General features: G+C 50.2%; 6 protein-coding genes across 6 annotated transcripts; 2 read left to right on the plus strand and 4 right to left on the minus strand.

Annotated features, from left to right (window-relative positions):
* Positions 1–367: 367 nt before the first annotated feature.
* Positions 368–2,482, minus strand: N7515_003043 (sugar porter family MFS transporter; the record flags this gene model as incomplete). The annotated part of the gene is made up of 6 exons (XM_056663787.1): positions 368–748; positions 798–1,088; positions 1,145–1,858; positions 1,915–1,990; positions 2,047–2,098; positions 2,149–2,482. The coding sequence occupies 6 exons, from the start codon at positions 2,480–2,482 to the stop codon at positions 368–370; spliced, it is 1,848 nt and encodes a 615-aa protein (XP_056525900.1).
* Positions 2,483–4,031: 1,549 nt separating this feature from the next.
* N7515_003044 (uncharacterized protein) lies at positions 4,032–6,299 on the minus strand (the record flags this gene model as incomplete). The annotated part of the gene is made up of 4 exons (XM_056663788.1): positions 4,032–4,712; positions 4,772–5,438; positions 5,490–5,863; positions 5,934–6,299. 4 exons carry the CDS (start codon positions 6,297–6,299, stop codon positions 4,032–4,034), a joined length of 2,088 nt encoding a protein of 695 aa, XP_056525901.1.
* A 1,284-nt stretch (positions 6,300–7,583) lies between these two features.
* Positions 7,584–8,848, minus strand: N7515_003045 (MFS transporter; the record flags this gene model as incomplete). Its single annotated transcript, XM_056663789.1, has 5 exons — positions 7,584–7,625; positions 7,676–8,035; positions 8,171–8,239; positions 8,307–8,455; positions 8,638–8,848. 5 exons carry the CDS (start codon positions 8,846–8,848, stop codon positions 7,584–7,586), a joined length of 831 nt encoding a protein of 276 aa, XP_056525902.1.
* A 627-nt stretch (positions 8,849–9,475) lies between these two features.
* Positions 9,476–11,200, plus strand: N7515_003046 (glycoside hydrolase family 43 protein; the record flags this gene model as incomplete). Its single annotated transcript, XM_056663790.1, has 4 exons — positions 9,476–9,887; positions 9,938–10,399; positions 10,442–10,615; positions 10,668–11,200. 4 exons carry the CDS (start codon positions 9,476–9,478, stop codon positions 11,198–11,200), a joined length of 1,581 nt encoding a protein of 526 aa, XP_056525903.1.
* An 845-nt stretch (positions 11,201–12,045) lies between these two features.
* N7515_003047 (SDR family oxidoreductase) lies at positions 12,046–13,041 on the plus strand (the record flags this gene model as incomplete). The annotated part of the gene is made up of 4 exons (XM_056663791.1): positions 12,046–12,087; positions 12,138–12,406; positions 12,471–12,787; positions 12,851–13,041. 4 exons carry the CDS (start codon positions 12,046–12,048, stop codon positions 13,039–13,041), a joined length of 819 nt encoding a protein of 272 aa, XP_056525904.1.
* Positions 13,042–13,336: 295 nt separating this feature from the next.
* N7515_003048 (fungal specific transcription factor domain-containing protein) lies at positions 13,337–15,193 on the minus strand (the record flags this gene model as incomplete). The annotated part of the gene is made up of 3 exons (XM_056663792.1): positions 13,337–13,966; positions 14,027–14,284; positions 14,366–15,193. The coding sequence occupies 3 exons, from the start codon at positions 15,191–15,193 to the stop codon at positions 13,337–13,339; spliced, it is 1,716 nt and encodes a 571-aa protein (XP_056525905.1).
* Positions 15,194–16,126: the final 933 nt, after the last annotated feature.

A 16,126-nucleotide genomic window follows, 5' to 3' on the forward strand; every position in this document is an offset into this window, starting at 1 on the left:
TCTAATCTAAACTGCCTGTCGCTATGTCCCCTGAGAGCCGCACATTCTACAGCATGTCTTGGTCCGGTGTCAGCAAATTTGTTCTCAGCCATCGTGTTCCCATAGTATGCTCAGGTAAGATCCTCGAGCTGTATACGTCTTCGGAGAAGCCGGAGAATCAGGAGAGAAAGATAAAGAGTTGATTGACTACGGCAGGCAGGATGCCTGTTCAAGTAGTTAGCTAAGGTAGAGGGAAGCCAGATCACCAAAGGTAGGCCCTAAGCATGTGATACCATGTCACAACAATATGTTTCAATTCGCTTGGTATGCATGATAAACTATGTCGCTAGCCGCGAACGTGTTGCTCTGAACATCTTCCGTCGCCAGGTCAAACCACCTCTTTGTGACTTGCTTCACCGCTGGTCTCCGCTTTGGGACCCATTTCCTTGCGGCGTTCGACCTCCTCGCCAAAGATATCTCCAATCTCATGAGTGCGCCATGGCTTGACATCGGTATCGAAGATCAAATCGATCTCCTCGAGAGTTCGACCTGCAGTCTCCGGATACGTGAAGAATACGTGGAACGTCATTACAGTGCAGAATACACCAAAGATGATGTAGGTCTTCCACTGGATATTGTGGAAAGCTGGCGAAACAAAGTAGGCCAGAGCAAAGTTGAAGATCCAGTTGGTGGCAGCCGACACGCCAACACCCTTTGCTCGATACTTGAGCGGGAAGACTTCTGCAGCATAAATCCATCCAATGGGAGCCTAAGATTGTTAGACGCGATATTCGTAGGTGGAAATAAATATTACATACCCAGGTCAAGCCATAAATGCCGGTAAAAATGTAGGAAAAGGCAATGACTGCCATTCCGGCACTGCCATTGATCTCCCATGTCAAATTGGCGTTGCCGTTCACACTGGCGACAGGGCGTCCTTTGCTGGCCATTACACCAGCAATGATATAGTGCACAATCATGCAGGTAACAGATCCAATAAGAAGCAACTTCCTTCGTCCAACACGATCGATAACAGGAAGCATAGCGCCCGTGGTCACCAAGAAGATGACATATTGGATAGCAGAGGACCATAGAGTTGTATTACCCGTCTGTTATCGATGGTTAACAAAGCTGCCCGAGGGACGATATTTGAGGAGAAGCTTACCATGCCAGCCATCTCGAAAATATAAACGACATAATACATAGCAACGTTACCGCCCAGAAGCTGCTGCCACATTTGCACACTCATGCCGCACATCGTGCGCTTCCACACACGAGGCCCAAACAAGGCAAGGAAGGAGATATCCTGAGATTCGTGGGCCACTCGCACCGCCTCTTGGACCTCTTCAAAAGCTACCTGGACAGCTGGGTCATGGCGGTCGCCATCGGCGTGAATAATGGCCAAGGTCTCCAATGCTTCTTCCCATCGCTCCTGTGAAGCAAGCCAGCGAGGAGACTCGGGGAAGAAGAACAATGCGATGAAGAGAATCAGGCCAGGGACAGCCTGTATACCCCAGCAAATGCGGAACGCTGCCGGCCCGGAGACTCCCACCGCGCAGCCATATGCGATCAAGTACATGATCAGAATGCCCCATTCAATTGCCCACTGTTGAATACCAACGACGCGACCTCGGATGCGAGCAGGGGCAAGTTCTGACAGGTAAACGCACGTCTGCGAGGAGGTCACACCCACTGCAAGTCCACTGACAACACGACCAGCGACTAGATGCGTGACGTTTTGCGCACTACATTGAACCATGGCGCCCACGATCCATACAAGAGAGGCAACCATCAGTGCATAACGACGGCCTAGGATATCTGCAAGCCAGCCCGCTGCAATCGAACCGGCGAAAGAACCAGCGGACATCGAGGCTGTAATCTGTTGTGAAATGTCAGCTATGCAACGAGGCATAGTTGGGGACTGAGATCACGTACTCCGCCTTGGAGATTGGAGTCTGGCGAGCCGAAGTACTCGGTGTATGTATCGACACCAATCCAGGCGCTCATCGAACTACAGTCATATTAATTTCTCTGGTATCGAATACGAGGTGAAAGAAGGCTGCGAACCTGATATCGAAGCCGAAGAGGGCGCCTCCAATGGTGCCAAAGGCAGCAAGCACTGTGATAGGTTAGCACTGTGGTCATGCCCGATGGGCCAAATATACATACCGTAGATATTCGTTATAGTATACATGATGGCGCTTGAATCATGAACCTTGTCATCGCGATGTGGCTTGCGGCACGGCGTTTTATAAGTCACCAGTGGTGGCAGATCGGCAGGCCAATGCACAATTCCGCAGAAAACACGCCAAGTTCCACGGTAGAAGACCCCGGGACCGTAGAGCTCGGTTCGGAAAAGATCAACATGTCTACGGAGTACTACGCAGTAAAATGCGGAGGAGCGAGGAGAAATCCCGGGGCACAGAAGCCGGGGCACAGAAGCCGGGGGTGGGCACGGCGTCATTAAGCGGGGTGGGATCTTGCGGAGAGCCAGTCGGGGCATTCGATGCATCGGGGGGAAGCCGAACTATTAACCGCTATTAGCCCGCTATTAACCGAGACACTATTTACCCGCGGGATGATCACAACTCTGCAAAGAATTAGCCTAATATTCCACATCATTCATTGGACGCCTTGCCCCGAGACTTGAGTGTTTTGCCTGAGATTATTCTGTTCTTCCTTTTTCAGTGCTATCAAATGCGAGGTCGGCCCGCTACTCGCAATTTCGAACGGTATACCGACGTCATGCCCCCAGATAAAACAATATTATCCGGGATAGAGTCTCACTCTCACCATGGAGACAAAGTCTAGACCGTGGAGCTTTTGTTCGAAAGTATGTAGCGAGATGGTAGCGAGATGAGCAAGCTTCAGATTCAACGATACAAGTTGACCTGAAGCGGGCAGTGGGCACTATGCTCGGCTTTCGGCTTCCATTCGGTTGGGGGAATGCAGGGCTAAGAACAACAAAGAGCGTACCGTTGTAATGCTAACCGGGTTGGTATCAATTCAAGCCATCATATGAACGGGGTCTCTCCCCTTTCTGCTAGAGGGCTCTAATACTATCGAGGAACTCTGGCTTTCCTGCGCTGGGCCATCTCAAGTAGTCAGCAGGACCCGACAATCTCGATACAAAAGAGCCGATCGCGCTCTTAAGACTGGTTTATCTTTCCTTCCGATGTCAATGCCTTTGCTACCCGTTGAGAGCATCTATTCTGGCAAATAGGTGGCTTGTCGAGTGTGCAACAAGGCAACATTAGCGAATAGCGAGAGGCAAATTCAGACAATGCCCCGTGAGTTTACACATTTTGTCAGCATCTGAGGCCGCAGGACCAACAACTTCCGGAGGGAACTTATGTCAATTACCATTGCACATGTAACAATGGCGGCAATGGTGCTGGAGTGTCGAAACGATTCGAGAGATCCTGAAAACATCATCTGAGAAGGAAATCCTGCGTTTGTATTAACAGATTGACAGTGAAAGGCCCCCAACAAATTCTCGATGAAAACACCTGCGAGGAGGAAAAGCTAATCATTCTTGGCCTCGTCAACTGGAGCAAGTTGTATTCCTCAGACAAGTAGCCCAGCCCGAGGTGATCGGTCCTTTTGCGAGACTCGAGCTCCCTGGCCATTAGGGAGAGAACTAAAAGTGAAGGGTACTCCAACTCCAAACTGTTCTTTCCACAGTATATCCATTTCTGTGAAGTTGCCCGGTGAATCTGACAATGCGCGATCCGGATGTGACTGCCGTCGTCTTTCACAGGGCATAGTTAAAACTACCAGGTACAGATTGGCTAACGCGGGTGAAGAGGTAAGAATTAGCACAGTACATAACTACATAACTACTGCTTACACGTACCTATGGATTGATCATCGGGAGCAACCTTGGCCTTGATGACGGATAGATAGATTTGTTAGATTGAATTGTTTAGTAAGTCATTGACCATTCTATTGAGATGAAATCTATCACTCTATAGTCTAGCGAGGTGTATCTTGAACAAAACGGGGTAGTAAATACATCAGAAGAAAGCAAAAAGAAAGAGACCCTCCAGTTTTCATAGCTTACTCTTAGCCGGCTCATTCTTGAGCAATGCAGAGTTCCATGGGTAAGGGTCAAACACCAAGTCATTGACCGGGTTTTCCTCGCTTGCTCGGCGGAACAGATCCTCGTACACCTTGCCGTCATAGCGACCGAGACTGCTGTCCAGCTGCCAATCCGAAATCGCCCAGGCATCGACCAAGCGGACAGCGTGAGGACGGATCTCATCCAGCAACTTCATGACGGCAGTAGTCCGTGTGAGGGTAATCTGTCGCACGGTCACGGCGCCAGAGGAGAAGAACTCGGCCGCTTCACGCTCTAGAGTGTGCAAGGCGTAGAGACGGAACAGGGAGTGCATCAGACCCTTGGTCTCAGGATCCAAGGCGGCGGAGAGTTGGGGAGAGGAAACCGCCTCGTAGAAGTTCTTCACGACAAGGTACTGAGAGTGAGCAGTAGACAAGCGCCAGAAGTCAACGAGAAGGCTGTTCCAGGATCGCTGCTCGGCATCACGGTGCTTCAGAGCCTCGAAGGTCAGGTGCGCCGTGCGCCAGGCGAAGGCAGCCACGATGTCCTTGTCTTCCTCGAGCACATCAAAGGAAGCTCCCTTATCGCGCCGGTCAAGGTAGGTCTGGAGAATCTGGCTAGTGTCATTACCAGCAGCTTTGCCAGCGAGAACGGCACGGGCGGATTTGAGAAGCTGTGGATGATATTAGTTTCAAGCAAGCAGAATGGAATGAGAAGAGGATTGCCACATACGTAACGTGCGACTTGTTGGGTCAACATGTAGTTATCACCCTCCCAAGTCAGGGTAGGGAGATAGTCCGAGTACCAGGCACCAATGCCGCTGTAGCTGCTGTAGCCATGACCACCACATGCCCGGCGACAAATCTCCAAACCCTCACCAGCAGTTGTACTGGCCAGAGCCTTGAGACCACAAGAGGTGGCGTGCAGATCTGCCAGAAGATTCGCACCAGCACGAAGCTCCTCCGGTCCGGCACCTCGCGAGTCCTGACCAGGCGAGTTGGCGGCCTTCATGCGGCTTTGGTTTTGCTCATAAAGGCGCATCATGCCACGGCCAGTGAAATGCAAAGCATACATGGATGCCAGCAAGGGCAGTAACCGGATCTGCACCATCTTGTAGTTCAGAACCTGGTTCTCACCCGCATGTGCATCAGCATCCCGATCCTGGAACTGTCTCCGAACCGCACAGTATCGGGTCGCGATGGTGACACCGCGGGCTAGAACGCCGCCGGCCTGCAGAACAATGTTGGACCGCACCCAGGTCAATGTACCAAAGACAAGGGAAGGCATAGCAGGCTTGACGTAGTGGTTCGTCTCCTTGTCAATCCGCGAGAAGCGGGCCAGCATGTTCACATGCGGCACCTTGACGTTGTTGAACAACAGAAAGCCGTTGTCCATCGTGCTGAAGAAGGTGGTTAGTCGAGGAGCGAACCGGAGATAAGGACGATCTTACTTGTAGCCAAACTTGGGACCAATGTCTCCCACGTACACATTCTCCAATGGCTGGTGGGTTTCGAGGTCGCGGACCTGTACGACAAAGGGGTGAGGTCCGTAGTTCTTGCCATCAATGTATAGCTGGGCCATAACGACAGCGTGGTTGGCGGTGCGACCGAGAGAACCAATCCACCATTTCGAGGCAGTCAATGTGGGGGAGTTGATGGTGAAAGTCTTATCGCTGGAGTTCCAGGTGGCAGTGGTTTCCAAACCGCGGACGTTCGATCCGTGACCCAGTTCGGTTTGCGCATAGCAACCAATGATTTCGTATTTTTCTGCGCGCTCCAGGAACAGCTTGTGCTGCTCGGGGGTGCCTTGTTCCCGAAGGGTCACCTAGTTACATGAAAATGAAAACGATTAGTTTGAGTTTCTTTCTTTTGAGTGCGAGACACAATGCACGTACCAGGAACATGCTAGCATGCAAGCCGTAAGGAGTAGGTTCGCCAATCAACTCATTCGCTGCGTGGAGCTCTTCAAACGACCATTTGTGCTGTTCCGCAAGCTGCTGGAGACGCTTCGCCTTGCCCAGCGATCGCTGCAACCGCTCTACACGGCCGAGAGAGTGGTTCTGAGACTTATCAAACACCTTCTCTGGTTCCAACAGAGCCAGCAAGGACTTCTGTCGCTCCAAGGCTTCCTTGGTATGGAGCAACTCAGACAATTTCTCGACATTGACGTTGGATTGTGCGCGTTCCTGTTGGAGAAGCTCGGATCCTTGCGGACCCGATGGCTTCAAGGCCTTGACCCAATCAGGAGGAGGTGATGGCATGTTGAGAAGAAGAATAAATATGAGATACTAGTGAGAGGAGCAGATTCGAAAGGGATCAGTGAATGGTTATGAACTTATGAACCCCGGGGGTGGGGGGAAGAATGACGGAGACGAGGTTGCCCCAGGGCCGAGGGTCATTCTCAATGTGGAAAGTGCCTCGGCTTAACATGCTGGCCAATCAGGAAAGCGCAACGGAATCGATCGCCCGTTCCCGAGGAACGCCGGTTTTTCCGATACCCCATTGTGTGACTTTGTAGACTCATCTTCCTTCTTTACAACGTGTAAGCAGTAAATTATAAGTTTTCCATTGACCGGAGTAGCCGAGTCACCCCCGCAAATGAATTTTACCAGATCCATGGTTATGGGGAAGCGGAGAGCTAAGAATTGAAGGAAACAGGTGAGTCGGTGACTCGGCTCGATGACTCAGTCCGTCCCGAGATCAGCCAACTGGCCCGAAGATCGGGTACTGTGTAGAACGATCGTAAGATCCGCGAGTCCGCGGCCGGTGTTTCATCTGAGTATGTCACGTCTACGGTGTACCCCGAAACACTCAGTCAAGACTCAAGTGTTAGTGGATGACCTCGGTTTGGGATGTGGGCGCTGGCTATGGAGGCGAAGATAATAGGGTGTTCGATAAGGCTTACATGTATCTCCTCGGGATCTGGATCACACTGTATGGTCTTCAGTCAGCAGGAACAAAACTTGATAAACAAATAGGCGATAGTATTAGGATTAAAAAGTATAGGGAAGCTGCCACGTGCAACCTGGGACGACTGTAACCCTTTTCTAATGCAGAAGCACAAATAAATCCCTGTAGGCAGTAAAACAAGCTACGGGACTACGGGCAAGACACCCGACACATGATCAAGCACGGGAGCCAAAATTGGCCAGAGATAACCTAATAGTCGGATCTGATAAGGGACAGGCACAAAACATTTCACATGTCAGCCCCGGAAAAAACTCTTCCACATGTCTATTCGTTTCTCATCTTGGATGCCCGTGGCAATCAATCCCAGCCATGTAATTAAAATTGCACCTGATAAAGCAATGATAAACGGTTGCAACACTTTTACCCCCTTGGCTTGTGCCAGCACGCCAACTGCGAAGGAAGGGGAGAATGGCCGCCCCGCTACCCCCAAAGGCTGCCACAAATCCGATTGAGGGAACATGAAGGTGCCGAGGAATAAGCTTGGTGACTATCACGACTGCTCCGGGGAGAAGAGGGCCTAGAAAGAAACCTTAGAGAGATACAGCCGCGGCCGATGCATAAAACTGGGGCACGAGTCACAGAACCAGACCAAACGCCATGGAGGCGACAATGTAAGTCTGGTGCGGAGATTAGTTATGGTTCGACTATAAGTCAGGGTGATGCTCACAGCGATTGCGATTTTCTCGCCAACGCGGGGGTTTACAAACCCAAGAATGATCCGTCCAACTGTGATACCCAGCCAGAACCCAGTGGCCGTCATTCCACTGGCAAAAGCACTACCCTGCCGAACTCGGATCATAAAAGTAACAATCCACCCCCCAAGAGCAACTTCCACTCCCGCATAACCCAGCAAGAACAATGCGCAAAGCCAGGTCACCCGAGCAGTTGGGCGCGTAAAGAGCGCATCCCTCAGCCCGCCTTCATTGTCACTACCGACCGATGCCGTGTTAGATGCGCGGAAGTCTTCGGCGGTCGATTTCCAGAAGCATGCACCAGATAGCACCAACTCAATGACGGCACAGGCGACCTATCATGGAACTAGCTTATGGCCAAAGACTTGGAGCTGCCCAGGTGGACCCTCACCATGACATAATAAAAGTAGTACCACTACCCACGGCAAACCACCTTTGACAATCATTGACGTTGCGACCAATGGACTCACAACTGCACCAGCTCCATATATCCCATACAATACTCCCAGCAGCTCATTTGCATTGGCCGTGTTTCCAATCTATGCATTCCAGGTGCATCCTCAGACCATTTCCGAGCCCTGCGAAGATGAAAGCGACTACTAGTACCGGATACTGTGGATGCACACAATTAACGACGTAGGCAACGAGGTGGCACGCTGGACCGATAATGGCAACGCCACGTTGGCCTAGCGTATAGTGGATGCGGTGGTTGAGAAACGCGGTGGCGGTATAACCTACTAGTGTCGACAAGAACACTAGAGAGACGATGGTATAATAGATGATAGTATGATTCAAGCTGCATATATGATGAGACAGGGACCGCATAGGCCGGAAAATTAAGCACCTCACATATGGAATCAAGGCCTATGAGCAGTCAGAAATTGGCCGAACCAAGCTTAGAGCATGGCTTTGGACGTCATCTGCGCAATCAACTTACGCCGCACAGCACCCATGACGAGGAAACACCAGAATGTCGAGAAAGTTCGATAAATGTTTATGCGGGGATCATTCCACTTTTCAACTACTGGAAATGTGTCACTGGGAGCAGCCGCGGATACGACTACGTTGGACTGCTGGCTCTGAGGTAAGGTCTCAAGAGTAATGACACTATCCTCGCGCGATCCTTGAACCGCATAGGTCGTTGTCATAATGTCATTGCGTTTGATGAAGCAGATACAATTTCCTCGGAAACAACGTGGAAGTTGAGTGGAAGGAAATTGGAAAAGCAAGCGACAATATCCCAGTTTGTCTGCATCCATGAGGGGGCTTCATTGGCGCATTGGAGGGCCCGCACGGGGACCCCACATGGTCTAGAAAACTTCGGGAAAACTTCGGATGACAATGATATAATATTTGTCTTCATGTAGTTTATTTCTGGTTATTGCTTCGGGGTATGGTGCGAAAAAGATCTTACAAGAATCAACTTCTCGAGCACCACGTTGTCCTCTAAGCATAACATCCAGAGGACATAAAAAACTATTACCTACTACCTAACAGCTGAGGCAATGTCTATAGGGCTATGAGATGGAACGGGAAAGATGGAATAAGATCATCTTCTACCAACGAAAGGTAAGCATTCATACCTATCTTAGGTACTCATTCCCTGCTGCCCGCTAACTATCAAGTCATACCATAATGGATTCGGCTATGTATTCTGCGGCGGTTATTTCTCCACCAATCACGATAACTATACACGATACTCCGTATTCGTCTCGTTGGCGTTATAAGCCAACCCGACGCCGCCACTAACACAGGAAACTAGCACAAGGACAGAAATGACTTACAATAATCCGGTCATTCCAGGATTCAATCCCGACCCTTCCATCGTTCGGGTTGGCGAGGACTTTTACTTAATCACCTCCACGTTCGAGTACTTCCCTGGGATTCCTATCTATCACAGCCGGGATTTGATTCAATGGACGTTGATCGGTCATGCGTTGACGCGGACCAGTCAACTCCAAGTCCATACCCCGGAGCCCGGAGGAGGTGTCTGGGCACCCACAATTCGCTATCATGGGGGTATCTTCTACATCATGGCGGCGAGCTTTCAACGTTACCGTCCCCAGCAAGACGATCGGGTGTGGCCCCAGGGATTCTACGTCAAAACAATGGATATATGGAATGAGGAGACATGGTCTGATCCCATATTCTTTGATCAGGTTGGGTTTGACCAAGACGTGAGTTTTAGTAAATGTTATCGCCAGGAAACTTGGAATGACGCTTGTCTATTCGGATAGATTTTTTGGATGAAGATGGGACCATTTATCTATCATCCACCTACAGAAAGATCCATCCAACACCAGGCGACGAACTAAAAGACTTTGCCATTCACATCTGTACTGTCGACCTCGCAACTGGACACTCTACCTCCGAGCCTCAATTGATCCGCGAATCGCTTTCTGGTGTCGCCGAGGGATCCCATATCATCAAACGCGGTCGTTATTGGTATCTTTTCACAGCTGAAGGAGGCACCGAGGGTGGCCATAGTGAATGGGTCCATCGCAGTGAAGTCGGCCCCTTGGGACTGTGGGAGCTCGGACCAAACAACCCCCTTTGGCGTAATGGCGTTGAAGACGAAGTGCAAAACACCGGACACGCAGATTTGGTCGAGGACAGCAAAGGGAATTGGTGGGCAGTCTTGCTTGGAGTCCGCCCTACCAGACAGGGAAACACATGGGAAGACTCCGTACTAGGTAACGGTACCTCGCAGTCATATTTGGCGATTATACTAAATGTATTAGGCCGGGAGACATTCTTAGTGACTCTGGAATGGAAGAATGACTGGCCTGTAATTAACGGAGGACAGAAAATCTCTCTCATCTCACAAGGACCTGGCCTTTACCAGTTCGAAACCACTGTCGCATGGAGAGATGACTTTTCAGAGTCACGTATGCAGTTAGGATGGTATAGAAAGAGTAAGTCTGAAAGAGGTGAACCAGTGGCATACACTGATTAATGAGAAATTAGACACTCCATTTGTCAACGACTACTCGCTTACTGAGCGCCCCGGTCGCCTTCGTCTTTATGGAGGGCCTTACAACTTGTCAGTTCCGGCCTGTCCAACGATGTTTCTTCGCAAACAAATCCATCGCGTCTGCAGATGGGAGACCAAGCTGTCCTTTCACCCTATATCCAACCAAACCGAAGCCGGCACTGTGCTGTGGCTGAATTACTTCACATACAGTAGTATCGGTATCCGTAAGGACGACCAGGGCCGATTCATCCGTTTCCAGCCATCAGAGGGAGATGCCACGGAGTATCGGTTGAACGATCAAACTGATATTACTCTTATGATTGACTGTGGCACAAAGTATAGATTTGGGTATTGTGCAGGCACGGGAGATGATGTTCATTGGATTGGATCAGTCTCTAATGGTGCTGCAATGAAGGTGCCTCCGGTCGGGGCCATTTTTATTGGCATGATGACGGGCTTATATGCACTTGGAGAGCGACAGCGGTGCCTGGTTCCAGCAGACTTTGCGTATGCCGAGTTCAAATGAGCGATGGATTTGCCAGTGAGTTTCAGTAGAGAGCTCAGTAAGATGAACTAGATACATGTATGCCAATACCTATACTAGTTATAGAGGATAAAGTTTGCCGGGTGGGGCCTTTCCTATCTAGGCTGCCGCCGCTTTATGAGGGCGCTCATGCTCAGGATCACCGTGGGTCGATGGCCTCGCATGATACCATACAGAACACAAAGTAATTAATATCATGTAGACAAAAATGCGCTTACCACATTAGGACTAGCTCGGATGGGGAGTGGTGGGATATGAACTTTGGGTGGTGTCCCGAGTTCTTCCCTTCAAAGATTGTCGGATGCAATCGTCGTTCGTCAGTGTCTATAAGGGTCCGTAGACTGTAGTCCCAGGCCTGATAGTTTGACATGCCGGTCCAGCCACAAGTTGACCCATTGATCTGCTGTCCGCCGCAGAGCTACCATGGGTATGCGATATTTCTTCAAGAGTCATCTAATCAAGGCAGCAAGTCCGGGAGTCCCTATCCCTGCATGTATCCACCGGACCACCAGTACCACCGGCTGCTCGGCGACATAAAAACGGAGAGATACAAACGCCGAGATTAATCCAAGAAAGAAAGAAACGCGAAGAACGTCGCCCTCGGGCTTCGGCATCCGATTATGTTGGTAAGCAATCATCATTAATAAGCACCTTGTAACTAACTAACTATGGGGCCAATGTGTAACTACGCACTACATAATTACATGAAGCCATTGGGGTACCGTATCAAACGAATCGAACTATGTAGTTATAACACTGAAGACTAGCCCCTCGTTGCATCGTACACAACTCAGCCTATTCAAGTAAGAATAGTCAATCATTTGAATATGCCCGTTTACGTTATCACCGGAGTGTCCAGGGGAATTGGGGTGAGTCTGCCTTCTACTCTGACACACTGTCTTTATCTAACGTGGTCTAGTTTGAGCTCCTCAAACAGATCTCGGAGGACCAGGAGAACCTAGTCGTCGGTTTGGTCCGCGACAGAGCTGCGACGGAGAAGAAGATAGCGGCAGAGCTGGGCAGCCGTCCTAATGTCCACATCCGCCATGCAGACCTCACCGAGTACGCTAGCTTGAAGCAAGCCGCTACCGATACGGCCGAGATCGTTGGCGATCGTGGAATTGACTACCTAGTGGCCAACGCAGCTTACTTGCCCCTCTTGGACGCCTATGGACCCATTGGTGCATTGTAGGTCTACTTCCATCTGGCTATTGTACGGGTTGATCTGCAGTTAACGCTATGTGTCTAATAGGAGCGATAAGGCCGAGGAGGTCGACGCTGTGTTATCGGAGCTAATGCGGATCAATGTCGCTGGTAACATCCACCTCTTTCATGTCTTCCTTCCTCTTGTCCTAAAGGGCGAGATCAAGAAGGTTATTGCCATTTCGACCGGTCTGGCCGACCTCGACCTGACCAACGATTGCGAGATCGATATTGGGGCTTTATATGCATCCTCCAAGGCGGCTCTAAACGTCATCGTGGCCAAGTTCAATGCGCAATACAAGAAAGACGGTGTCCTCTTCCTGGCTATCAGCCCGGGCTTAGTGGATGTGGGCCATTATGCGGATGGTACGTATCCCATCATGTCTTCGAGATTGAAACATTTGGACGTTTTTTTAATGTATAACATAGCGACACCAGAAGAGCTCCAGGGCATGACGGGATTCGTAGGCAAGCTCGTAGCATATGCGCCTCACTTCAAGGGCCCAATCTCTCCGGAAGAGTCCATCCGGCATCTCCGCTCCACCTGGGAGAAAGCCAGCATTGAGGGTGGGTTTGGTGGTGCGTTTGTTTCTCATTTTGGAAACAAGCAGTGGGTGTAAACCCGGGATGCAGCTCGCTGAATTAGACTATTTACATTAAATAAATGATGTGCACCCAACAATGATAGTTGAAATGTCGATAGACTCAATTCCAACCAATTCAGTGGAATCGGCATGGAGGAGTCATAACCATCCCGCAAGTTTTTCATGACACTTTGAATCTGCATTGGATCATAATTGGAATACAATCGCCTAGGCAACTAATTACAAGATATTGTTGTTACCGGAAGTCGTGCTCATAACTTTATCTCTAGGCTGTACATGGTTTTGCAGTAAGGCCCATAGCAATATCACATTATTCTGGTAAGATTACATTGTTTCGGGAAAGACCAGGGTCAAGTTCACCAATGTCGTACCACCCACAAAGATCATCAAGAAAAGCCAATGAGGATAAAACATCCATGTTGTTGCTTGATACTTCGAACTCTGACGCCACACTCCCCTGTCCCTCGCCACCGGATAGGTCTGGCACATCACTCGACCTGGTTCCACCGCTGTCACTCATAGCCTTAGACCCTAGTCCGAGTACATGACGGGCTACTGTTTGGATCTCCCGCACGTTTCTCGCCGTTCTTGGCCATATCTCTCCCAATGCTTTCAGACATCCAATAGTCATTCGGATCTGCTCTCTGGTGACTGTTAAGTCTTTCCCCTCTAGTCGAAAGGCACATGCAGCAAGCAATGCCAGAGTCCCTTCACTGACCATGCAGGTCGTGAATGGGGTATGGTGAAAATGTAGAGCAGGTAATGCTAGAAGTCTGATCTGTGCCTCTGCGGACCGGAGGACTCGGTTGGTGTGCACGTTTGCGAGATCTGGCGTTGGACTGTCGAGGGGCGGTTCGCGTGCACAGCTTGAAATACCCTCGGCGCGGCTAAACTTGAGATCTGACAACGACCGGTGTAAGCCAATGGTGGCACTAAGAGCCTGTGGTCAGCGGTGTCTCATAGAAGTCAGTCGAAGAAGGATAAAGTAGTAGACTCACACATGTATCAGTAGGTGCGCTTGAAACATCATCTCATCAATCTCCCCGGCCTTGTCCATGACTTGCTTGTGTGTCTTTGGTAGTAGGAGTAGCCACCCATTCAGGGCCGAGTCCGCAGCTTGAATCATCCGTTCCGAGTTGTCCTTGTTCGTGGCCTTCGGCACTGTGGATATTGCCAAGGCTGCACATCGTACGGCACCGACTAAATAAGCGAACGATGAGAACCCGATATCATCGGAAGCAAATTCACGGCTGTCAAACTGATCTAATGTTTTGGGATCTGGAATATCCTGCGTCCGGTCAGCCATCCACTTTGCCCTCGAGACGGTGCACGCACATACCCCAGACTCGTATTCCGACTCTTCGCAGGGCAAGTCAACCGTAGCCGCAATAGCAGAGGCTTTGAAATTCATAGTACCCAAGGTCCCTGCATAATATGCGTCCACTATGTAAAGCATCCACCACGTCCGCCTCCAGCATTCCTGCAAAACGAGATCACCGGCCCCATATTTCGATGCAAAGTCCTGCTCAAACAACTTACACTCAGTGGCTAGCCAGATAGCAGAGTCCACTTGTGATTTAGCGTCGGTTTTGCGTTCAAACCAGAACAGTGCTATGGAGTATAGAAGTCGACACTGGACCATAACAGGATCTGTTGAGAGTAATTGTGAAAAGCTAGCCTTTATGTGATCTTCTAGCGCGATGGACCATCCTCGTGCAGTATATATGTACCCAACAAGCCGCATGACTGCGACGAGCGGTCGGAAGCTGGGTTGTCGGCTCGGATCTTGAAAAAGACGCGTGAAGTGTTTCCGCGGCAGTAGAAATGGATGAAATTTGTGGAAGTTGTTATAGTAAGCGTCGATCAACGAATCATTCTGAATATCGGTGATATCAAGTTGATGTTCTGGTGGCAAAGTCAGGTCTGAGGTCTCAACGCCTGGGTTGGGACGTTGAAGCTGGCTGAAGCAATCAGGAAGCTCCCCCCAGCGACCTCCTGGCTCACCTGACCAACGGCTGCCCTCTGCGGGCTTGGCGTAGTCACTACAACTGCATTTCCTGCAGTGCCGACTCTTTTGCGTCGTTCTTCTAGTGCTATGCGGCTTAGCCCACCTCGGCGCGATCGAGCATATTGGCATGGCTGGCCAAGCTCGGCGCAGCGAGTGCATGATGGTTGTTTGCCGTCGCATTTCACGTGACGTGATCGGCAGGGCAAACATGCCAACGGCGAACGTGTCGCTCTGTGGTAAACTGGAGTGCTCGTGGAAGTCATGCTAGTTGAGAAAGTCAGGAAAGCCGTTCGAAGTTCGCAATGCACCTACGTAGGAGGTGCGAGTTACGAAGCGGGGATCCGGGTACTCGGGAACCCGCACGAACGTAACGAACCTTGATCCCGCTGAACTACTAAACTTTATTAGGCAATCCGGTTTCCGGTGGATTGCCGGGCAGCGCTCATTGGCCATTAAATAATTTAAAGTTATCGTAATCAGACATCAGCCACAGTGCCACACTTTGTTGACAAGATTCATCATCTCAGGCATCAGTGCCTCCGGGAAAGTCGTAATGCCACCAGGTTGTACCTTGATGAATTTTGGAGCACTTGACACTGAGACTCAGACACTTGCGGGCGAACGGGCGAACGGATGCCATGGATTATATGCTGCAACAGAGAAGAGTAATTTTCCAAGGCTGCGCAAATCATAGTTCGAGGGCAACTGCCAACCACTTCGTGCGGCGTGCCTTAGGTAGTCCGCGCCCCGAATTCCATGATCCCCGAAATCCCGGTTTAAAGTGCGATCATCGACTTGGGTTACAAATTGACCGAAGCCATCTCATCGATTTTCCCTCCTCGGCGTGAATACCAAGCGAACAAATTCAAAGGAAGATCCTTGACTTCAACTACATGGCCTCGGACTCTCAATCGAAGACTTAGGTTTGATGCCAACAGTGTCTGTTGTATATCTACTAATTAAATCTTTCAGGCCCCGACCCCGAGAGGAAGTCAAAGTACTCTATGATTACGAGCTCACGAATGCACCCGGGAAGTCCATAATTGCCTTCGCTTTGGAGTATCCACCTGATGGATTCACCCCTCCGCATAG

The sequence above is a fragment of the Penicillium bovifimosum genome, assembly GCF_028826915.1.
Source record: "Penicillium bovifimosum strain IBT 22155 chromosome Unknown utg000002l_segment0_segment0, whole genome shotgun sequence".
In the NCBI taxonomy this organism is placed as follows: Eukaryota; Fungi; Ascomycota; class Eurotiomycetes; order Eurotiales; family Aspergillaceae; genus Penicillium; species Penicillium bovifimosum.